The sequence below is a fragment of the Cherax quadricarinatus genome, chromosome 23 (assembly GCF_038502225.1).
Source record: "Cherax quadricarinatus isolate ZL_2023a chromosome 23, ASM3850222v1, whole genome shotgun sequence".
In the NCBI taxonomy this organism is placed as follows: domain Eukaryota; kingdom Metazoa; phylum Arthropoda; class Malacostraca; order Decapoda; family Parastacidae; genus Cherax; species Cherax quadricarinatus.
This window is the reverse complement of record NC_091314.1, coordinates 15,251,129-15,275,766: the sequence shown is the minus strand read 5'-3', so window position 1 is coordinate 15,275,766 and position 24,638 is coordinate 15,251,129. Positions and strand designations below refer to the sequence as shown.

Here is a 24,638-nt window from a genome sequence, read left to right as displayed (position 1 = left end):
CAGAGGGGTGCTTTACATTACAGTTTATAAAACTGCAACATTAACACCCCTCCTTCAGAGTGCAGGCACTGTACTTCCCATCTCCAGGACTCAAGTCCGGCCTGCTGGTTTCCCTGAATCCCTTCATAAATGCTACTTTGCTCACACTCCAACAGCACATCAAGTATTAAAAACCATTTGTCTCCATTCACTCCTATCCAATACACTCACGCATGCTTGCTGGAAGTCCAAGCCACTCACACACAAAACCTCCTTTACCCCCTCCCTCCAACTAAGCAACACAGACCCCAACTTATGCCTAGAACAGATTAACTCGGTGGCACTCGATGTATGCACAAGACTTATTCCTCTATGAAAAAGGAGGAGTAGATGTAAAATAGAAAGAGACAGGCACTCCCTTTACAGGCGACGGAAAAGAATAACAAAGCGGCTAAAAGAGGTCAATATATCTGAAATGCGTAGGGAGACACTGGTCAGAGAAATAGCAAGCATCGAACTTAAGCTAAAGGAATCTTATAGGAGTCAGGAATCGCGGGAAGAACTAAAAGCCATAAATGAAATCGAAAGAAACCCAAAGTATTTCTTCTCCTATGCCAAATCAAAGTCGAGAACAACGTCCACTATTGGGCCCCTACTTAAACAAAATGGGTCCTACACAGATGACAGCAAGGAAATGAGTGAGCTACTCAAGTCCCAATATGACTCAGTTTTTAGCAAGCCACTAACCAGTCTGAGAGTCGAAGATCAAAATGAACTTTTTATGAGAGAGCCACAGAATTTGGTTAACACAAGCCTATCTGATGTTATCCTGACGCCAAATGACTTCGAACACGCGATAAATGACATGCCCATGCACTCTGCCCCAGGGCCAGACTCATGGAACTCCGTGTTCATCAAGAACTGCAAGAAGCCCCTATCACGAGCTTTTACCATCCTATGGAGAGGGAGCATGGACATGGAGGTCGTCCCACAGTTACTAAAAACAACAGACACAGCCCCACTCCACAAAGGGGGCAGTAAAGCAATAGCAAAGAACTACAGACCGATAGCACTAACATCCCATATCATAAAAATCTTTGAAAGGGTCCTAAGAAGCAAGATCACCACCCATCTACAAACCCATCAATTACACAACCCAGGGCAACATGGGTTTAGAACAGGTTGCTCCTGCCTGTCTCAACTATTGGATCACTACAAGGTCCTAGATGCACTAGAAGACAAAAAGAATGCAGATGTAATATATACAGACTTTGCAAAAACCTTGGACAAGTGTGACCATGGTGTAATAGCGCACAAAATGCGTGCTAAAGGAATAACAGGAAAAGTCGGTCGATGGATCTATAATTTCCTCACTAACAGAACACAGAGAGTAGTAGTCAACAGAGTAAAGTCCGAGGCAGCTACGGTGAAAAGCTCTGTTCGACAAGGCACAGTACTCGCTCCCATCTTGTTCCTCATCCTCATATCTGACATAGACAAGGATGTCAGCCACAGCACCGTGTCTTCCTTTGCAGATGACACCCGAATCTGCATGGCAGTGTCTTCCATTGCAGACACTGCAAGGCTCCAGGCGGACATCAACCAAATCTTTCAGTGGGCTGCAGAAAACAATATGAAGTTCAACGATGAGAAATTTCAATTACTCAGATATGGTAAACACGAGGAAATTAAATCTTCATCAGAGTACAAAACAAATTCTGGCCACAAAATAGAGCGAAACACCAACGTCAAAGACCTGGGAGTGATCATGTCGGAGGATTTCACCTTCAAGGACCATAACATTGTATCAATCGCATCTGCTAGAAAAATAACAGGATGGATAATGAGAACCTTCAAAACTAGGGATGCCAAGCCCATGATGACACTCTTCAGGTCACTTGTTCTATCTAGGCTGGAATATTGCTGCACACTAACAGCACCTTTCAAGGCAGGTGAAGTTGCTGACCTAGAAAATGTACAGAGAACCTTCATGGCATGCATAACGGAGATAAAACACCTCAATTACTGGGAGAGCTTGAGGTTCCTGAACCTGTATTCCCTGGAATGCAGGTGGGAGAGATACATGATTATATACACCTGGAAAATCCTAGAGGGACTAGTACCGAACTTGCACCCGAAAATCACTCACTACGAAAGCAAAAGACTTGGCAGACGATGCAACATCCCCCAAATGAAAAGCAGGGGTGTCACTAGCACGGTAAGAGACCATACAATAAGTGTCAGGAGCCTGAGACTGTTCAATTGCCTCCCAGCATACATAAGGGGGATTACCAACAGACCCCTGGCAGTCTTCAAGCTGGCACTGGACAAGCACCTAAAGTCGGTTCCTGACTAGCCGGGCTGTAGCTCATACATTGGTTTGCGTGCAGCCAGCAGTAACATCCTGGTTGATCAGGTTGTGATTCACCAGGAGGCCTGGTCACAGACCGAGCCACGGGGGCATTGACCCCCGGAACTCTCTCCAGGTAAACTCCAGGTAAACCTTTCCTAGGCTGACCCCTACCCTGCCTTCCCTCCACTACAGATTAATACACTCTCAAACTCATTCTGCTTTGTTCTATTCTCTCTATATGTCTGAACCACCTCAACAACCCTTCCTCAGCCCTTTGGACAACACTTTTGGCAATCCCACACCTCCTCCTAACTTCCAAACTACGAATTCTCTGCATTATATTTACATCACACATTACCCTCAGACATGACATCTCCACTGCCTCCAGCCTTCTCCTAGCTGCAACATTCATCACCCATGCTTCACACCCATATAAGAACATTGGTAAAACTATACTCTCATACATTCCCCTCTTTGCTTCCAAGGACAAAGTTCTTTGTCTCCACAGACTCCTAAGTGCACCGCTCATCCTTTTACCCTCATCAATTCTATGATTCACCTCATCTTTCATAGACCCATCCACTGACACGTCCACTCCCAAATATCTGAATACATTCACCTCCTCCATACTCTCTCCCTCCAATCTGATATCCAATCTTTCATCACCTAATCTTTTTGTTATCCTCATAACCTTACTCTTTCCTATATTCACTTTTAACTTTCTTCTTTTACATACCCTACCAAGTTCATCCACCAACCTCCGCAAATTCTCTTCAGAATCTCCCAAGAGCACAGTGTCATCAGCAAAAAGCAACTGTGACAACTCCCACTTTATGTTTGATTCCTTATCTTTTAACTCCACGCCTCTTGCCAAGACCCTTGCACTCACTTCTCTTACAACCCCATCATTAAATATATGTATTGAATAACCACGATGGCGTCACACATCCTTGTCTAAGACCTAGAGTGGAACCTCGGCTTATGAATTTAATCCGTTCTGTGGACTTGTTCGTATCCTGATTTGTTTGTATGCTGGGTCAATTTTCCTCATTTCAATTAAATGAAATGCAATTAATTCGTTCCAGCTGAATTCCTGCTCTCAGGAGGCATGACAAAATAACCCTAATATCAACTCTACGGCTTATTTATTTGTCACAATTCATCTAATATGACATAATAAACAATATATATAACTCAGAAACCTGATATATACTACTTTAGAATGAATAAAATATGTCATTACGTGGACGGCAGAGGGAGGATTGTGGTCGCGAGAGTGGTCACTATGTACAACTTTTATGTGTATCTCGCACACTCACACACACACGCAACCACAAATAGGTGAGTACACACACACACACACACACACACACACACACACACAGAATTGTGAGTTCGTTACCTTTGTAAACTGTGAGTTCATTACCTCTGTAACTTGCTCAGCTATCAAAACTTTGGAGTCCAGTCCCTGGACCAATTATGTACCTCTGTAATCTTTTGACTACCGCCCACAGGATGGGTATGGGGTGCATAATAAACATATTAAACTAACTGTGTATCTCGTTACACTACATACCTGTTCTGTGCTTATCAATGATTTATTGGTTTAATTCCATGCAAATCATCCTCTTTTTCTTCTCAGCACTGTCCTTTGCACTTGCTTTCTTAGGACCCATGGTTAGAAGAAAGAAATCTGGCAAATTAACTGCGCGAAACGTAAGGAAATCACGAGAATTCCTTGGACCACGAGGGTAGCTCAGTAAGCACATGTGCAGTGGTGAGCACTGTGGTGGTGTTGTCAAACTAAATTATATGCAGTACGTACATAGTATTATTATTATTATATTGTTATTATTTATTATATGTAATTATTATTATGTATTATCATTATTAGTACATACATATTATTATAATAATAATTATGTATTATCATTATTAATAATTTAGGGACCTGGAGCACAGATCCAATTCCCTAGATCAAGAGCTCCTCACCATGTATGTACTACTACTACTATTACCACTAATAATAATAATAATAATAATAATCATTATTATTATAACAATAACAATAATAATAATAATACAATATAATAATAATAATAATAACAGTAAGGAGAAACTTCAAAAGGCAGCCAGTAGTTGGTGCCACCATCAGCAAAACATTGGTAACCACTGCTAATATACCTTTCACCTGTCTAGACTTAAGTAGTCTATTAGTATTAGGTTAAGCCTGCCCAAAATACCTCAGCATGATAGAGGCTTTCTTTCCTCCAATCATATTGTAACCTTTGCAAAGAAATAAACATTTTATTTATTTATTTAAGGAACCTCCCTTGATAAGGAAGTTCACATCCTGAAATTTCATTCGTATCCAGAGGCAAAAAATCGACGGAACGACGGTTCATATCCTGAAAGATTCGCATGGTGGGGTGTTCGTAAGCCGAGGTTGCACTGTACTTTTACTGGGAAATGATTTCCCTCTTTCCTACATACTCTAACCTGAGCCTCACCATCCTTGTAAAAACTCTTCACTGCTTTCATTAACTTACCTCCTATACCATACACCTGCAACATCTGCCACATTGCCCCCCTATCCACCCTATCACCTTTTCACAAATCCATAAATACCATAAAAACCTCTTTAGCCTTATCTAAATACTGTTCATTTATATGTTTCACTGTAAACACTTGGTCTACACACCCCCTACCTTTCCTAAAGCCTCCTTGTTCATCTGCTGTCCTACTCTCCATCTTACTCTTAATTCTTTCAATAATAACTCTACCATACACTTTACCAGGTATACTCAACAGACTTATCCCCCTATAATTTTTGCACTCTCTTTTGTCCCCTTTGCCTTTATACAAAGGAACTATGCATGCTCTCTGCCAATCCCTAGGTACCTGCTTTTAACATTTCTATCTTTATTTCATCAATCCCGGCTGCCTTACCCCTTTTCATTCTACCCACGGCCTCATGAACTTCTCCCACACTCACAACTGGCTCTTCCTCACTCCTACAAGATGTTATTCCTCCTTGCCCTAGACACAAAATCACAGCTTCCCTATCTTCATCAAGATTTAATAATTCCTCAAAATATTCCCTCCATCTTCCCGATACCTCTAACTCTCCATTTAATAGCTCTCCTCTCCTATTTTTAAATAACAAATCCATTTGTTCCCTAGGCTTCCTCAACTTGTTAATCTCACTCCAAAACTTTTTCTTATTATCAACAAAATTTGTTGATAACATCTCACCCACTCTCTCATTTGCTCTCTTTTTACATTGCTTCACCACTCTTAACCTCTCTCTTTTTCTCCATATACTCTTCCCTCCTTGCATCACTTCTACTTTGTAAAAACTTCTCATATGCTAACTTTTTGTCCCTTACTACTCTCTTTACATCATCATTCCACCAATCGCTCCTCTTCCCTCCCGCACCCACTTTCCTGTAACCACAAACTTCTGCTGAACACTCTAACACTACATTTTTAAACCTACCCCATACCTCTTCGACCCCATTGCCTATGCTCTCATTAGCCCATCTATCCTCCAATAGCTGTTTATATCTTACCCTAACTGCCTTCTCTTTTAGTTGATAAACTTTCACCTCTCTCTTCCCTGATGCTTCTATTCTCCTTGTATCCCATCTACCTTTTACTCTCAGTGTAGCTACAACTAGAAAGTGATCTGATATATCTGTGGCCCCTCTATAAACATGTACATCCTGAAGTCTACTCAACAGTTTTTTATCTACCAATACATAATCCAACAAACTACTGTCATTTCGCCCTACATCATATCTTGTATACTTATTTATCCTCTTTTTCTTAAAATATGTATTACCTATAACTAAACCCCTTTCTATACAAAGTTCAATCAAAGGGCTCCCATTATCATTTACACCTGGCACCCCAAACTTACCTACCACACCCTCTCTAAAAGTTTCTCCTACTTTAGCATTCAGATCCCCTACCACAATTACTCTCTCACTTGGTTCAAAGGCTCCTATACATTCACTTAACATCTCCCAAAATCTCTCTCTCTCCTCTGCATTCCTCTCTTCTCCAGGTGCATACACGCTTATTATGACCCACTTTTCGCATCCAACCTTTACTTTAATCCACATAATTCTTGAATTTACACATTCATATTCTCTTTTCTCCTTCCATAACTGATCCTTCAACATTACTGCTACCCCTTCCTTTGCTCTAACTCTCTCAGATACTCCAGATTTAATCCCATTTATTTCCCCCCACCGAAACTCCCCTACCCCCTTCAGCTTTGTTTCGCTTAGGGCCAGGACATCCAACTTCTTTTCATTCATAACATCAGCAATCATCTGTTTCTTGTCATCCGCACTACATCCATACACATTTAAGCATCCCAGTTTTATAAAGTTTTTCTTTTTCTCTTTTTTAGTAAATGTCTACAGGAGAAGGGGTTACTAGCCCATTGCTCCCGGCATTTTAGTCGCCTCATACGACACGCATGGCTTACGGAGGAAAGATTCTTTTCCACTTCCCCATGGACAATAGAAGAAATAAAGAAGAACAAGAGCTATTTAGAAAAAGGAGAAAAACCTAGGTGTATGTATATATATATGCATGTGCATGTCTGTGAAGTGTGACCAAAGTGTAAGTAGGAGTAGTAAGATATCCCTGTTATCTAGCGTGTTTATGAGACAGAAAAAGAAACCAGCAATCCTACCATCATGCAAAACAGTTACAGGTTTCTGTTTCACAGTCATCTGGCAGGACGGTAGTACTTCCCTGGGTGGTTGCTGTCTACCAACCTACTACCTACTGTTATGTTATTGAGTAGTCGCTTAGCCTGACATAAAGGCAATTGTTGTTAGGATCGTGTGCGTCAAATAGTAAGAGGTTAATGTCAGGATCGATGTTTGCAGTCATATAACTAATGCAGGATTAACAGTGTATAAATAACAGAAAGGATACTACTACCTGTTAATAAGGGTTGATATAATGCCTATGACAAGTAGTAAATCAATATTGCACAACTATTAGGAATCATTATTGGACTGGAGGTAATATGAGAGCTTATACAAGGCAGTACAAAGTATATGTAGCAAAAGAACTATTCTAAAGATTACGCAGATACTAAACAAGTAATAATGATACAAAAAATAAAATGAATAAATAGTAAAAATGGTTTTAAATAAAAATTTAAATAGTAGGATTTGACTCATAGTACAAAATTTAAGCAAGTAATAACATCATAAGCAAACTGTATGAGTAATAGTAAAATATAATAAACTATTAAGACTAGTTATATCAATAGCACCTAACAGTTATTACACTAATGTTATGATTAACTTTATACAGTAGATAGTAAATAAAAGAGGAGTTATAAAACATGTCTATTTTGGATTGTATTGCATTAACTATTATAGACTGCTCACACTAAAGAGTAAAAAATATAGTAGTTAATTAATGTAGGACTGCAAAAGATAGTTACAAATACAAATAAGAAAAAATAGAAATGTATATCTTTTTGGGTAAACAAGATGGTGATCTTGAGGTCACTGCTGTCAGACTGACAATATGGAAATGAGCATTAGGTTTTATAGAAAATAATTGGATGAAAAAAAATTTAGGGTTAGATAACACTACTTGTGGAAGTGGGTACAAACTGCATTTTATTCTGATTCAGTTAGGCCAGCTTAACTTGAGAATTTTTTTAGATCATGTGCAGTGGAAAAGAAGTATCTCTTTCCTGTTAATTCCTATCTTCACAGCAATTTTTCCACTGGTAAGGTTTTTGGTCATATCATAGCTTTCTTAATCTGTAAAGGAGATTTTGTCTTATTTTTGTCAGGCACTCGTTGACATAAACACCTGTTTTCACATTAATAGATGCTCTTAACAGTTCACTTCTTTGTGAGCTAAACTTGAACTTTATTATCACTGATTTCTTCCCAGTTTGATAACCTATCACTTCATATTCCTTTATATCATCACTAGGTATGCTGAGTTGAAGATGGTTTTGGAAAAGTTTTAAGGTGGTTTGTTTGCATGTTTCTTGGGTTACAGTTGATGGTAGAAGGTTGCTATTTACTACAACTGAGTCACATAGTTGTTGTTGTTCAAAGTGGTTTTGGAAATTGTTCATAATGCCAGTAATTTGTAAATCCACTCTTGCTCTTTTGTTATTGATGTTGGTATTTAGTTGGGTTACTTGATCTTTTAGACTGTTGATGGTATCCACAGACTGGGTGTGGGTGTTGTTTAGCTGTTCCAGTGTGTTTAGTTTATGTTCTAGAGTTATGATCTTGCAGAAGTACTGTGTGTTAGAGGTTTGTAATTCCTTAACTTCTTGAGTTAACATGTCACTGGAGGTTTTAAGTTCCTGCATTTCCCAGGTTAGCTTGGTGATTGTTTGGTTTTGGATCCTAAGGAATTTAGCTATTTCTGGGTCCATAATGTATCAAATCCATGGAAGGAGGAAATCAGCTCTAATATACATTATTTAGGCATGAATACTGGTCAGAGTCTATTGTAAGTCCGGTAAATGAGTACATCGCTAAGTGAGGAGAGGCTGTATTGTAAATTTTAAGCCACCATGATAAATTATTCTATTGATATTACCTTAATCCAGTGGTTCCCAAACTTTTTCAGCTTGTTACCCAATTTAACATGCCACATAAAGCATGTTACCCCTTTCACAAAATGTTGTTATTATTGATATATATGGCTAAACGTGAACGTATACAGCCTCGCATACTCTGCTAATCCTAGCAAAACCATTGAAAACGTAAGAACCACACATACATTATATATAAAATTAATAATAGCTACAAATTCACAGTAACAGTGGGTAAATACTAACTATATACTGCACAGGGCAGTACACATACATACCAGCTTATGTCTACCTCGGCTGATGCTCACAGATAAACTGACAGTGTGAAATAGAGGCAGCCTCAGGAAGTGAGTGACGCGTACTGGACAGGTCGATCTGGGCTACTGAGTGACTTTTGTCCTGAAGCATACTTGTCAAAATACTTTTGGGTTTCCACACACTTAGCTATATATTTCTTCTTTTCTAATACTGTATATTAGTTTTTAATGTTTATTGTTATTTGGTTTAACTTTATTACTTACTTATAATAGGTTTACTTTACAACTTTATATACTAAGACAAAGTTAACAATAATCCTCATACCGGGTACCGCATTGTTTTCTTGATTTTCAGAATTCATAACTTTTTTTCTGCCACCCCTCCATTACCCCCCAAAAATGGTTAAATTACCCCCAGGGGGTAATTTACCCCCAGTTTGGGAACCACTGCGGCTTAATCCAATACATTTTTTAAAAAAAAAACGGCAAAGTTAAAACTTTACCTGTTTAAAGAGCCTTGCCAAGTGTGATAGGCAGAAGTAGCAGTATAGCCAGGAATCACATCCCACAGGTCCTGCAAGGTAAGAGGGTGCCGCCAACCATGTTGTATGAGGGAAGCACTCCAAAAGAAAAATAGACGACTTAGCAGTGAGGCATTCAACATTGGACTTGAATTCTGAAAAAAATATATACTCATATTTATTTTGTGATGATGATTCATTACCTTTGTAACTTGGTCATGATTGTGACCAGATCTATCTGGAGTTCATTACCTTTGTAACTTGTACAGCTATCAAAACTTTGGGGCCCAGTCCCTGGAGCCATTATGTACCTCTGTAATCTTTTGACTGCTGCCCACAGGATGAGTATGGGGTGCATAATAAAGATATTAAACTAACTTATTCTTTCTGCTGGGCATATTAATGGAGGGGTACCATTCATTAATTACATATTTTCTTCTCTGGATATCTGACAATTTTGTGGATATTTGACAATTTTGTAGGTAAGGCAGTTGTTACTGAGCTCATGTGAGTTAATGTCCCCTCAATCGAGGTTCCTTGATGCTGGTGAGGGGCTCTTGATCTAGGGAATTAGATCTGTGCTCCAATTCCCTGAACCAAGCCTGTATGCCTTCGATCACATCCCCCCCCCACGCCACACCAGACGCGCTGTAATAATGTCCCCTCAATGGAGGTTCTTTATGCTGGTGAGGGGCTCTTGATCTAGGGAATTAGATCTGTGCTCCAATTCCCTGAACCGAGCCTGTATGCCTTCGATCACATCCCCCCCCCCCACGCCACACCAGACGTGCTTCTCCACCATAAACAAACAAATTTTATTTCTTTGCAAGTTTACATTGAGATTATGAAATTACAATAATGAGTTGCAGTGAAAAGAGAGCCATTATCATGCCTAGGCATTATGAGCAGACTTAATTTATTGGCTTACAGACTACTTAATACTGAAGAAATTGATCATAGTTTGTTTAAGTTGTACATCTGTTTTATTTATAGTAGACAGCAAGTTTACTCAAATTAAGAACATAAGAACGAAGGAACACTGCAGAAGGCCTACTGGCCCATGCGAGGCAGGTCCAAGTCTCCTTCCGGCTTAAGCCAATGCACCCAACCTAGTCAGGTCAGGTCACATTGACTTAAGGGAGGAACACGGCAACCGACCTGGTAGCACAAGCTTTGAGGTCCAACTCACACCCACCCACATCCACTCATGTATTTATCCAACCTATTTTTAAAGCTACACAACGTTCTGGCCTCTATAACTGTACTTGGGAGTTTGTTACACTCATCCACAACTCTATTACCAAACCAGTACTTTCCTATATCCTTCCTGAATCTGAATTTTTCCAACTTAAAACCATTGCTGCGAGTCCTGTCTAGGCTAGATATTTTCAGCACACAATTTACATCCCCTTTATTTATTCCTGTCTTCCATTTATACACCTCAATCATATCCCCCCTAATTCTACGTCTTTCTAGAGAGTGCAGATTCAGGGCCCTTAGTCTATCCTCATAGGGAAGGTTTCTGATACATGGGATCAACTTTGTCATCCTCCTTTGTACATTTTCCAGAGAATTTATATCCATTCTGTAATACGGTGACCAAAACTGTGCAGCATAATCTAAATGAGGCCTAACCAAGGATGTATAGAGTTGAAGAACAACCTGAGGACTCCTATTATTTATGCTTCTTGATATGAAGCCAAGGATTCTATTAGCTTTATTGCGAACACTTATGCACTGTTGTCTTGGTTTCAGATTACTGCTCACCAGAACTCCTAAATCTTTTTCGCAATCCGTAATATTAAGATCTACATTATTTAGTTTATATGTGGCATGGTTATTGTCCTGTCCAACATTTAGAACTTTGCATTTGTCTATATTAAACTGCATCTGCCACTTCTCCGACCACTGCATCAGTCTATTCAAATCTTCCTGGAGTGCTCGAATGTCCTCGTCAGAATGAATTCGACGGCCTATTTTAGTGTCATCGGCAAACTTGCCGATGTCGCTCTTTATGCCCTCATCTATGTCGTTTATGTAGATTGTGAACAACAGGGGGCCCAACACTGACCCCTGTGGAACACCGCTCGTGACGCTTCCCCACTCTGATTTCTCCCCATTTATGCAAACTCTCTGCTGCCTATTTGTCAACCATGCCTCTATCCAGGAAAAAATTTCTCCTCCTATTCTATGTGCCTTAATTTTCCTCAATAGTCTCTGATGTGGGACCCTGTCAAAAGCCTTACTGAAGTCCATATACACAATATCATATTCATTACCATGATCTACCTCCTCAAATACCTTAGTGAAAAAAGTTAATAAATTCGTAAGGCAGGAACGCCCCTTTGTAAAACCATGCTGAGATTTGTTGATTAATTTATGCTTTTCAAGGTGGCTACGAACTGCCTCGGCAATTATTGATTCCATAAATTTTCCCACTATGGAGGTTAGGCTTATTGGTCTATAGTTCGAAGCTAAGGACCTGTCACCTGTTTTGAAAATAGGTATCACATTTGCCATTTTCCACTTATCTGGCACCATGCCAGTTTGTAGTGATATGTTGAAAAGATTAGCCAAAGGTGTGCTAAGCTCCTCTTTACATTCCTTTAGAACCCTTGCATACAGTTCATCAGGGCCTGGGGATTTGTTAGGTTTTAATTTATCTATTTGCCTAAGGACCATGTCACTTGTGACCCTAATCGTGCACAGTTTATTATCGTCCTGTTCTACATAATTTATCATTACTGGAATATCGCTGGTATCCTCCTGTGTAAAAACTGAGAGGAAGTATGTGTTAAAAATTCTACACATTTCCTTATCACTGTCAGTGAGCTGACCCGAGGAACTTTTGAGTGGGCCTATCTTGTCCCTGATCTTACTTCTGTATACCTGAAAGAATCCTTTTGGGTTAGTCTTAGATTCTCTTGCAACTTTAACCTCATAATCTCTTTTTGCTTTTCTAATTCCGTTTTTTATTTCTCTCTTTAACTGAATATATCGATTTCTTAATTGCCCCTCTCCTCTTTTGATTTGCCTATATATGCCTCTCTTTTGACCAATCAGATATTTTAATCTATTGTTCATCCATTTAGGATCATTTTTGTTTGATCTGATTTCCCTATTTGGAACATAATTTGACTGAGCAGCTAGAACTATGCCCTGGAAAGCATCATATCGGCAACCATCACCACCTACCTGACCCTTAGTCAGATCATTCCAATTCAGCCCACCTAAGTAATTTTTCAGTCCTATGAAATCAGCCAAGCGAAAGTCAGGGACGGAGACTTGGTTGCCATTATTAGAATTACAACAGTTTCAATAATAACTATTGAAATTATATTACAGGAATATAACATTGTAAGTTGTTGAAAGTAGTTTACAGTCTGAGAATGCTGCAATTGGGTGTAAGGTAGTATTGTTTTGGGTAGGTGTTTATACTACAATGTAGTATTAATAATGTATTAACTTTGGGCATCTAGATTTGAAGCTTTAAGATTTAGGTAATTTGGAGATTTTTTGGTAAAGTTAAATACTGAATATTGAGTATTCAGTTTAGGGTGAGTAGGTTGTTTTGAGAAGTCTTAAATTGGTGGTGATAATAATGGATTGCCAGTTAGTAGTCTGAGAACAATAATACAAAAAGAACTTCAACTGAACTTTACTGAATTAAGATTGAGGAAGACTGACCAGTCAGTTCATTTATCATCATTTTATCATGCAGGAGGAGCCACATGTCTATGGTGCATCCAACAAAATAAGCAGACTCTTGGATGCCACTACAGCCCGGCAGGTTAAATCACCACCAACAGATGTAGACCAAACGAAATGTAAACTTTGACCTTGCATCGTTATGTACTGGAGTGCGATAAAATTAATGTTTGTATTAATAACTCATTATAATTATGACCAGATATAAACATGTAAATAGTTCTCTACCTTCGTTACTTGTTCATGACTGTGACCACATACAAAATAGTTCATTACCTTTGTAACTTATTCAGATATCAAAACTTTGTGGCCCAGTCCTCGGATCCATTTGTACCTCTAATCTTCTGACTACCACCCAGAGGATGGGTATGAGGTGCTTAATAAAAGATAAGTTAATAAGTAAGACAAGTGCAACATGTTCCTTACTTATCAAGCTGTCCGTATTGTAAACCATATTTATATTCATCCAGTGAGTTAGTTGTGTCTCCTGAGCACCAAGTTTACTGTGTACCCCCCACAGACACTACATATGGCAGGGCAGTGTCAGCCACCATATATATGCTGGAGGGAGAGTCAGGCACAACATTTGTGCTGGAGGAGTTACCTTTATACCTAGTTCAGCTATCAAAACTTTGGGGCCCAGTCCCTGGGCCCATTATGTACCTCTGTAATCTTTTGACTACTGCCCACAGGATGGGTATTGGGTGCATAATATACATTAAACTAAACTAAACTAAGCCACAATATATCTGCTGGAAGGAGAGTCAGCCACAACATATGTACTGGAGGGACCTGCCACTAGTGTATGTAGGTCGTCGTCCAAAGGTTAGACAAGCGTTGAGGTCTTTGTACCAAGATCCCATGATGTTGCATAAGTGTCTCAATTCTTCAACTTGTCGGTTTTCAAAACCATTCTTCACATCTGTCAGACACTGCAACATCATGGGATCTTGATACAAAGACTTCAATGCTTGTCCAACCTTTGGACGACGACCTACTTACACTAGTGGCAGGTCCCACTGTGATCCTGCCTCCTCCTGCTTCGACTCACCTGTCTGCAGTATATAAGCCACCTCTCTGGCAATATGCTGCACTTCCAACAAGAGTGATGGACTGAACACATCGATTTCAGGCTGAGGGACTGATTACCTCAAACTCCTCCTCTCCTTACCCATTTCTACTTTGTATTGAACTGATGAAGCCAATGTGTGGCAAAAAGTTTCTTGAATAAAGATTCTCATATGTTGCATAAGTGTCTCGACTCTTCCACTTATTAAGTTGCCGGAAACGTCCTGCGTAACCAGGGATTACTATATGGTGTACAAATAATGTCAATTATATCTGTATCAGTTGTATCATGTACTGGTAGAAATATACTTTATTATTATTGTACAATAGTAGTATAATATTCACGGTAATACTAATACTAGTAATTGCTGCAGAATGTCCTGTAGTTGTCCCTAGAGTGGTATGCCAGGGGGGTGGTAATATTAAGTATGATACAACGTTTGTACAGAGGTGAATGACATTTTGATGTGTATGCAGGAAGTCCCTTAATACGCAGAGCATTTCGGGCAACCTTTAAGGCTATCTTAAGATTAGATAGCTCGAGCCGACCTTTTGAAATAAGCTGGGGTAGGAAAACAGCCCATAAAACTGACCTGTGTAATAACAATAATACCAGTACAATAAATTTTTGGTTATCTAAATATTTAAAAAGGCTTACCCGAGTGAGAGAGAGAGACTGGAGCTGTGACGGAACGTCTGAGATGCAGTTGGTGACAAACATTGCAACACTGCAGAGGTACTGCACCATGAATGTTGCTATCAAAGTAGCTGGTACTCTGGGATCCTGAGAGAGACACGCTATTAACAGCTCCTCTACTACTCTTAATTAAGATATTTTGAACTTTTACTACTTTACCTTAAGACTAGTCGAACTACTACTACTTTTTATTAAGGTAATTTGAACCACTACTATTTTATGACTAGTCGAACTACCATTATTTTAGCTTAAAACTAGTCAAACTACTACTGCTTTAGCTTAAGATGAGTCAAACTACTACTATTTAAGCTTAAAACAAGTCGAACTACTACTGCTGTAGCTTAATATAAGCTGAACTATTACTGATTTAGCTTATGAGTTGAATAACTAACTACTAGCACGTTGCCTACAAGAATATTAACCAAAGATTTCAATAATTCCACAAATAATGAATGATTCTGATGAGGTCTATATTTTTGGAGCCTTTCCTTCATAATGGAGCGCCTTCATGATGACGATCGGCTCTTGATTCAAAAAATTTGAGCTGTTCTTTCCTTCCTTAATTACATCAAACATGTTTAGCTCCCATTTCCTAGGCACTGTACAACCCTTATGGGTCACTTCCATGAAAATAAAAATAATAATACTAGTGGTAAATTATACATATTTAACGAAGGATAACTCAAGGAAATCAAATATGGCATTGTTGACATGACATCAATGAAAATTATTATATTAATGATGATCATTAGATCAATGAGGGCAGGGGAGTAATAATGCCAAAGGATCTTACTTTCAAAGACCACAACAAAGTATCTACCACACCTGCTTGAAAAATTATAGGATGGATAATGAGAACCTTCAAAACTCAGGATGCCAAGCTCATGATGATTCTCTTCAAATCGCTTGTTCTCTCTACAAAAACAAAAATGTACAATGGGATCAAGTAAACCATGTCCTAAATGAAACAAGCTGGGAAGATATCCTAAACAACATGGATTCAAACATTTGCCTTGAAAAAATTAATTCTATGGTTCTTGAGATATGCTCAAGACACATTCCATTAAGAAAAAGAAAGAGAAGATGTAAACTAGAAAGAGAGAGACGTTCCCTATACAGACGAAGGCGAAGAGTCACAGAGCTGCTGAGTGGGGTCAATATATCTGAAATACGAAGGGAAGCACTAGTCAATGAAATTCCAAATATCAAACTTACAGGAGACAAGAATCACTGGAAGAACTAAAAGCCATAGAGGAAACTGAAAAAACCCAAAATACTTCTTCTCTTATGCCAAATCTAAGGGAAAAATAACAACAAAGGCCCGATGGCCTGGTGGCTAAAGCTTCCACTTCACACACGGAGGCCCTGGGTTCGATTCCCGGCGGGTGGAAACATTTCGACACGTTTCCTTACACCTGTTGTCCTGTTCACCTAGCAGCAAATAGGTACATGGGTGTTAGTCGACTGGTGTGGGTCGCATCCTGGGGGACAAGATTGAGGACCCCAATGGAAATAAGTTAGACAGTCCTCGATGACGCACTGACTTTCTTGGGTTATCCTGGGTGGCTAACCCTCCGGTTTTAAAAATCCGAACGAAATCTTATCTTATCTTATCTTATCCAGTACTGGGCCCCTGCTTAGGCGGGATGGGACATACACAGATGATAGCCAAGAAATGAGTGAGATACTAAAGTTCCAATATGACTCAGTGTTCAGCGAGCTACTGCCCACTCTAAGGGTCGACAAACCAAATGAATTCTTTATGAACGAAACCCAAAATTTGGTCATCCCAAAAATCTCGGATATTATTCTAACTCCACAAGACTTTGAAGAGGCAATTAATGACATGCCCATGCACTCTGCCCCAGGCCCAGACTCATGGAACTCCGTGTTCATCAAGAATTGCAAGAAGCCCCTATCACATGCCTTCACCATTTTATGGAGAGGGAGCATGGACACAGGGGTCATCCAACACACACTAAAAACAACAGACATAGCCCCACTCCACAAAGGTGGCAGTAAAGCAATTGCAAATAACTACAGACTGATAGCACTAACATCCCATATCATAAAAATCTTTGAGAGGGTTTTAAGAAGCAAAATAGCCAATCACCTAGATACCCATCAATTACACAACCCAGGGCAACATGGGTATAGAGTAGGTTGCTTCTGCCTGTCCCAGCTACTGGACCACTATGACAAGGTCCTGGATGCTGTAGAACATAAACAAAATACAGATGTAGTATACACAGACTTTGCAAAAGCTTTCGACAAGTGTGACCATGGTGTAATAGCACACAAAATGCGGGATAAAGGAATAACGGGAAAAGTTGGTAGATGGATCTACAACTTTTTGACAAACAGAACACAAAGAGTAATAGTAAACAGAGTAAAGTCCCAGGCAGCCATGGTAAAATGCTCTGTTCCACAAGACACAGTACTCGCTCCCATTCTATTCTTCATCCTCATTTCAGACATAGACAGAGATGTAAGCCATAGCTCTGTGTCTTCCTTTGCGGATGACACCCGGATCACCATGGCAGTGACCTTCATCGAAGACACCGCGAGACTCCAAGTGGACATCAACCAAATCTTCAAATGGGACACTCAAAACAATAGTATAAAGTTCAACGAGGAGAAATTTCAACTACTCAGATATGGAAAACTTGAAGAAATTAAAAATGTGTCAGGGTACACCAAAAATTCAAACCTTACAATAGAGTTTAAAAGTAATGTGAAGGACCTGGACTTAAGGCACCTAAAATGGAGGAATATAGCAAATAATATTGTTGCAGTAATAACACCAGGAGGCAGCTCTGATGAAAACTCACACTCACACGAGCTTTTAAATCTCTGCACAAAATTCAATTTAAACCAGCAAATAATAGAGCCTACTAGACTGGAGAATACACTAGACCTCATCTTCACTAACAATGATGATCTGATAAGAAATGTCACCATATCAAAAACAATATACTCAGATCACAACATAATTGAGGTTCAGACATGTATGCGTGGAGCCCCAGACCGACAAAATGAGACTAGTCACGAGGGAGCATTCACCAAATTCAACTTCAATAACAAAAACATAAAGCGGGACCAAGTAAACCAAGTCCTAACCGATATAAGCTGGGAAGATATACTAAGCAACACAGACCCAAACTTATGCCTAGAACAGATTAACTCGGTGGCACTCAATGTATGCACAAGGCTTATTCCTCTAAGAAAAAGGAGGAGTAGATGTAAAATAGAAAGAGACAGGCGCTCCCTTTACAGGTGACGGAAAAGAATAACAGAGCGGCTAAAAGAGGTCAATATATCTGAAATGCGCAGGGAGACACTGGTCAGAGAAATAGCAAGCATCGAACTTAAGCTAAAAGAATCCTTTAGGAGTCAGGAATCGCGGGAAGAACTAAAAGCCATAAATGAAATCGAAAGAAACCCAAAGTATTTCTTCTCCTATGCCAAATCAAAATCGAGAACAACGTCCAGTATTGGGCCCCTACTTAAACAAGATGGGTCCTACACAGATGACAGCAAGGAAATGAGTGAGCTACTCAAGTCCCAATATGACTCAGTTTTTAGCAAGCCGATAACCAGACTGAGAGTCGAAGATCAAAATGAATTTTTTATGAGAGAGCCACAAAATTTGATTAACACAAGCCTATCCGATGTTATCCTGACGCCAAATGACTTCGAACAGGCGATAAATGACATGCCCATGCACTCTGCCCCAGGGCCAGACTCATGGAACTCTGTGTTCATCAAGAACTGCAAGAAGCCCCTATCACGAGCCTTTTCCATCCTATGGAGAGGGAGCATGGACACGGGGGTCGTCCCTCAGTTACTAAAAACAACAGACATAGCCCCACTCCACAAAGGGGGCAGTAAAGCAACAGCAAAGAACTACAGACCAATAGCACTAACATCCAATATCATAAAAATCTTTGAAAGGGTCCTAAGAAGCAAGATCACCACCCATCTAGAAACCCATCAGTTACACAACCCAGGGCAACATGGGTTTAGAACAGGTCGCTCCTGTCTGTCTCAACTACTGGATCACTACGACAAGGTCCTAAATGCACTAGAAGACAAAAAGAATGCAGATGTAATATATACAGACTTTGCAAAAGCCTCCGACAAGTGTGACCATGGCGTAATAGCGCACAAAATGCGTGCTAAAGGAATAACAGGAAAAGTCGGTCGATGGATCTATAATTTCCTCACTAACAGAACACAGAGAGTAGTCGTCAACAGAGTAAAGTCCGAGGCAGCTACGGTGAAAAGCTCTGTTTCACAAGGCACAGTACTAGCTCCCATCTTGTTCCTCATCCTCATATCCGACATAGACAAGGATGTCAGCCACAGCACCGTGTCTTCCTTTGCAGATGACACCCGAATCTGCATGACAGTGTCTTCCATTGCAGACACTGCAAGGCTCCAGGCGGACATCAACCAAATCTTTCAGTGGGCTGCAGAAAACAATATGAAGTTCAACGATGAGAAATTTCAATTACTCAGATATGGTAAACATGAGGAAATTAAATCTTCATCAGATTACAAAACAAATTCTGGCCACAAAATAGAGCGAAACACCAACGTCAAAGACCTGGGAGTGATTATGTCGGAGGATCTCACCTTCAAGGACCATAACATTGTATCAATCGCATCTGCTAGAAAAATGACAGGATGGATAATGAGAACCTTCAAAACTAGGGAGGCCAAGCCCATGATGACACTCTTCAGGTCACTTGTTCTATCTAGGCTGGAATATTGCTGCACTCTAACAGCACCTTTCAAGGCAGGTGAAATTGCCGACCTAGAAAATGTACAGAGAACTTTCACGGCGCGCATAACGGAGATAAAACACCTCAATTACTGGGAGCGCTTGAGGTTTCTAAACCTGTATTCCCTGGAACGCAGGAGGGAGAGATACATGATTATATACACCTGGAAAATCCTAGAGGGACTAGTACCGAACTTGCACACGAAAATCACTCACTACGAAAGCAAAAGACTTGGCAGACGATGCACCATCCCCCCAATAAAAAGCAGGGGTGTCACTAGCACGTTAAGAGACCATACAATAAGTGTCAGGGGCCCGAGACTGTTCAACTGCCTCCCAGCACACATAAGGGGGATTACCAACAGACCCCTGGCAGTCTTCAAGCTGGCACTGGACAAGCACCTAAAGTCAGTTCCTGATCAGCCAGGCTGTGGCTCGTACGTTGGTTTGCGTGCAGCCAGCAGCAACAGCCTGGTTGATCAGGCGCTGATCCACCAGGAGGCCTGGTCACAGACCGGGCCGCGGGGGCGTTGACCCCCGAAACTCTCTCCAGGTAAACTCCAGATAATGTCAGAGGATCTCGCCTTCAAAGACCACAACAATGTATCTACCTCATCTGCTAGGAAAATGATAGGATGGATAATGAGAACCTTCAAAACTAGGGATGCCAAGCCCATGATGATTCTCTTCAAATCGCTTGTGCTCTCTAGGCTGGAATACTGCTGTACACTAATGGCCTCCTTCAAGGCTGGCGACATTGCAGACCTGGAGAGTATACAAAGAACGTTCATGGCACACATAAGTGCGATAAGGCACCTAAACTACTGGGAACAGTTGAAGGTCCTTGAACTGTATTCCCTAAATGCAGGCAAGAGAGATACTGTACATGATAATATACACTTGGAAAATCCTAGAGTGATTAGTACCAAATCTGCACACAAAAATCACTTACTATGAAAGTGAAAGATTTGGCAGATATTGCAACATCCCTTCAATGAACAACAGGGGTGCCACGAGAGACATCACAATAAGTGTCAGGGGCTCAAGACTGTTCAACTGCCTCCCAGCATACATAAGGGGGATTACCAACAGATCCCTGGCTGTCTTCAAGAAGGCACTGAACAACCACCTAAAGTCAATACCTGACCAGTCGCGCTGTGGTTAATACATTGGTTTTCGTGCGGCCAGCAGTAACAGCTTGGTTGATTAGGCCCTGATCCACTGGGAAGCCTGGCCACAGATCAGGCTGTGGGGGCACTGACCCCCAAAACCCTCTCCAGGGATACTCCAGGATAAAGGTAGCGTTATAAATTATTATTATTATTATTACACACCGGCCGTCTCACACTAAGGCAGGGTGACCTGGAGTTTACCTGGAGAGAGTTCTGGGGGTCAACGCCCCCGCGGCCCGGTCTGTGACCAGGCCTCCTGGTGGATCAGAGCCTGATCAACCAGGCTGTTGCTGCTGGCTGCACGCAAACCAACGTACGAGCCACAGCCCAGCTGGCCAGGAACCGACGTGAAGGCTTACTCAGCCCTGTAACAACTTCAGTCAGTACTACCAAGGCTGGCTCCTCATCAGGAAAATTAATGAATAGAAAAAGAAATAATAACAGACAAACATAAACACTTTATTATATAGAAAATATAAAATATAAAACACTTAAATATGAAATATTAATCCTACATTAAAGAAAATGAAAAATGAAAAATATAAATGATAACTGAATTCAACGCTAATATATATAGGGGTGTCTGGTGTTGGTGACACTGTGTTGTTGAAATCGTAGCCGTTGCTGATGATGGGGGGGGATGGTTGCAGGTGTTGGTTATGACCCACTGGCTAGTTCTTCACAGTATAGCCTTGAGTATTATATCCCGATGACAGGAAAGCAGGTTCTTTACCGCTGCAATGATGAGGGGTTACGTCCTGCAATTTCATACAGGTGCACAGGTAATTAAATTCAAAAAGGGGAAGTCTCTGGACGTTAGTCCATCTCCAGTTCTTCTCGTTGATTGACAGGTGACCCTCTCTGTCATCCAAGCTGAAAAGATAGACAGGTTACCCACTGCTTAAATAATCACTCTCCATGATAAGTACAATACCTAAAAGATGTGGTGATTATTACAACAGTCAACATAGAGCAAGGCTGAAAAGACTAAGTTTATTATTGGTCAAAAGTGAAGCTTTCAACCCATAAATCCACTAGAATACAAGGCAGGCATGTACTTACAGTAGTGCTGGGAGCTGTGAGTCTAGTGATTACTGTTTGGACCAGAGCCCCACACGTCACCTTTCGGGGGGGGAGAGGAGGAGGAGAAGGGATAGCGGGAGCTAGACTGACCCTACCTTAACAAGCAGCCGGCAGTCAAACTATCACTTTCGGGGTGGGGGAAAAAAGGCGGGAATAGCGGGAGCTTAACTTACCCTACCTTAACAAGTAGCCAGCAATGAAAATATTGTTACTATATACTCCCTCGCTACTCCTATCTATTGAACTTTTCCCTCACACTCCCCCTTACCAAGACTTATAGTCAAGGAGTATAAGAAGAATAGGTGAGGAAAAAATTCTAACATGAGGAAGTCGCGTAAGGCAACAAATCTTCTACTGACTGTCACGACTTAACCAGTCAGAGAAATAATTGGATGAACCATTGATATACACAATATGGAACTTAAAAGCCTGGAGTGCCAATGTCCACCTCAAGAGGCGACTGTTGGTTCCCTTAAAGTTACTAGGTATATCAAAGGTTTGTGGTCCGTTTCTAAAATGAATTCTTTTCCCAGCAAATAAAATTTAAGTTTGGAGATACCCCACACAAGGGCTAAACATTCCTTTTCTATGGTAGAGTATCTCGTTTCTGTGGGAAGGAGTTTCCGGCTAAGGAAGCATACAGGGAAGGGAGTACCATCATGGTATTGTAGTAACACCGCACCTAAGCCAGTATTGGAGGCATCAGTTCTTAAGCAAAATGTTTTATTAATATCTGGAATCTTAAGTATAGGGTCTTTCGAAAAGATACTTTTAATCTCATTAAACTTTTCCCGAGCTACGTCGGAAAGTTCAAGAGGTTCCTTCACAGACTTTTTAAGGAAGTCGGATAAGATGCCTGTAAGATCAGTAAGGTTTGGAATAAACCGTGCATAAAAATTTACAGAACCAAGAAAACTACACATGAGCTTCTTGGTTTTGAGGAATTTAAATTCTAATAAAGCTTTGATCTTACTGGGGAGAGGCTGCAGAGTGTTTTTAGAAAGTATCAGTCCAAGATATCTAATCTTGATATACCCAAGGAAGCATTTCTTCGGCTTGGCAGTGAGGCCATGCGAGCGTAACCTACGCAAAACTGATGTTAATGTTTGGATATGTTCGCCCCACGTGGATGTCATTACGTAAATGTTATCAAAATAAACTGAAACATTTGGCATATAACCCAAGACCTTTCTCATCAGTCTCACGTAGGTAGCACAGGCAGTTACCAAACCGAAGGGCATAGTTCTATATTGCATCAGTCCTTGGTGTGTAGGAAAAGCAGTGTACTGCTTAGAAGAAGGATCTAACATTACTTGATGATATGCCTGTGCAATATCAATCTCTGAAAAGAAGGAAGAGTCATAAAATTTGTGTAGATCGCTATCTATTAAGGGCATAGGCTCAGCATCCCACCGAGTTATAGCATTAAGGGCTCTGAAGTCAATAGCAAGTCTATATGAATTATCCTCCTTCTTAACCATGACTACTGGTGAACAATATGAAGATATTGAAGGTTCAATGATCTTTAGTTTTAATAATTTGTCTACCTCTCGGTCAGATGCATCCCCAAGGTGAACTGGAACTGGGTATAATTTTCGTTTGATAGGATTGTCCGTCACTAAGTCAATCTTATGGACTACCGTGGAGGTAACACCTGGAATATCAGTAAAGACGTCTGAAAAGTTACTCACACATTGAAGTAGTTCATGTCTCTTATGGTCATCCAAAGATTCATTAATATTAATGTTGGTTGCGCCCGAGTGGTCAAGAGTCACCAAAGTCATGTAGTTCTTCATCATAGTCTAAGTTAGAGGTGTCAATTACGCACACTTTACATTCTTCAGTTGTCTTATCAAGTTCGTGTGGAAAAACTAAGTCAAAGTTATTGAGGCAGTTAACCGAATTTCTTCGGTAATATTTCTTAAGGATGTTGATATGATAAAGCTTAGGTTTCCCCTTGACTTCTATGAGGTAATCAACTTTCCCACAAATTTTTAATACTTTATATGGACCTTTCCATGCTACTAATAATTTATTTGACTTGATCAGCAAAAGTACAAGAACTTCATCCCCTACTTTAAAACTTCTCCTCTGACTTTTGGAATCAAAATATGTTTTGTACTGGTCCATTGACAAACTTAAGTTTTTCGAAACTATGTCAGAGGTCTCCTCAAGTTTGGATCTAAGGTCAAGGAGAAACTGGTAAGAAGACTGAACCTCAGCATTTACCTCCTCCTTAGTCCATAAGTCATGAAGGATGGACAATGGGCCTCTGGCCTGTCTACCATAGAGAAGTTCAAAAGGTGAAAACCCCAAAGAGTCACTGGGAACTTCCCTCATGGCAAACAAAGCACAGGGTAGGTAACGATGCCACTCCTTAGGTTTAAGGGAGCAAAGTTTCCTTAAAATGAAC

The 24,638-nt window shown here is 40.4% G+C and overlaps 1 protein-coding gene across 7 annotated transcripts in view; it reads right to left on the bottom strand.

Moving 5' to 3' along the window:
- Positions 1-24,638, bottom strand: part of LOC128685730 (ATP-binding cassette sub-family C member 3-like) — a 406,756-nt gene that overhangs the window by 332,365 nt on the left and 49,753 nt on the right. For all 7 annotated transcript variants that reach the window (XR_011392357.1, XM_070087955.1, XM_070087954.1 and 4 more), the window contains exons 6-7: positions 15,146-15,271; positions 9,694-9,866 (exon numbers count right to left, since the gene is read on the bottom strand). Coding sequence is in view for 6 of the 7 variants with exons in the window: in XM_070087955.1 (XP_069944056.1) it covers positions 9,694-9,866; positions 15,146-15,271 (299 nt within the window). In the remaining variant the exon portion in view is untranslated. The remainder of the gene's footprint in view (positions 1-9,693; positions 9,867-15,145; positions 15,272-24,638) is intronic.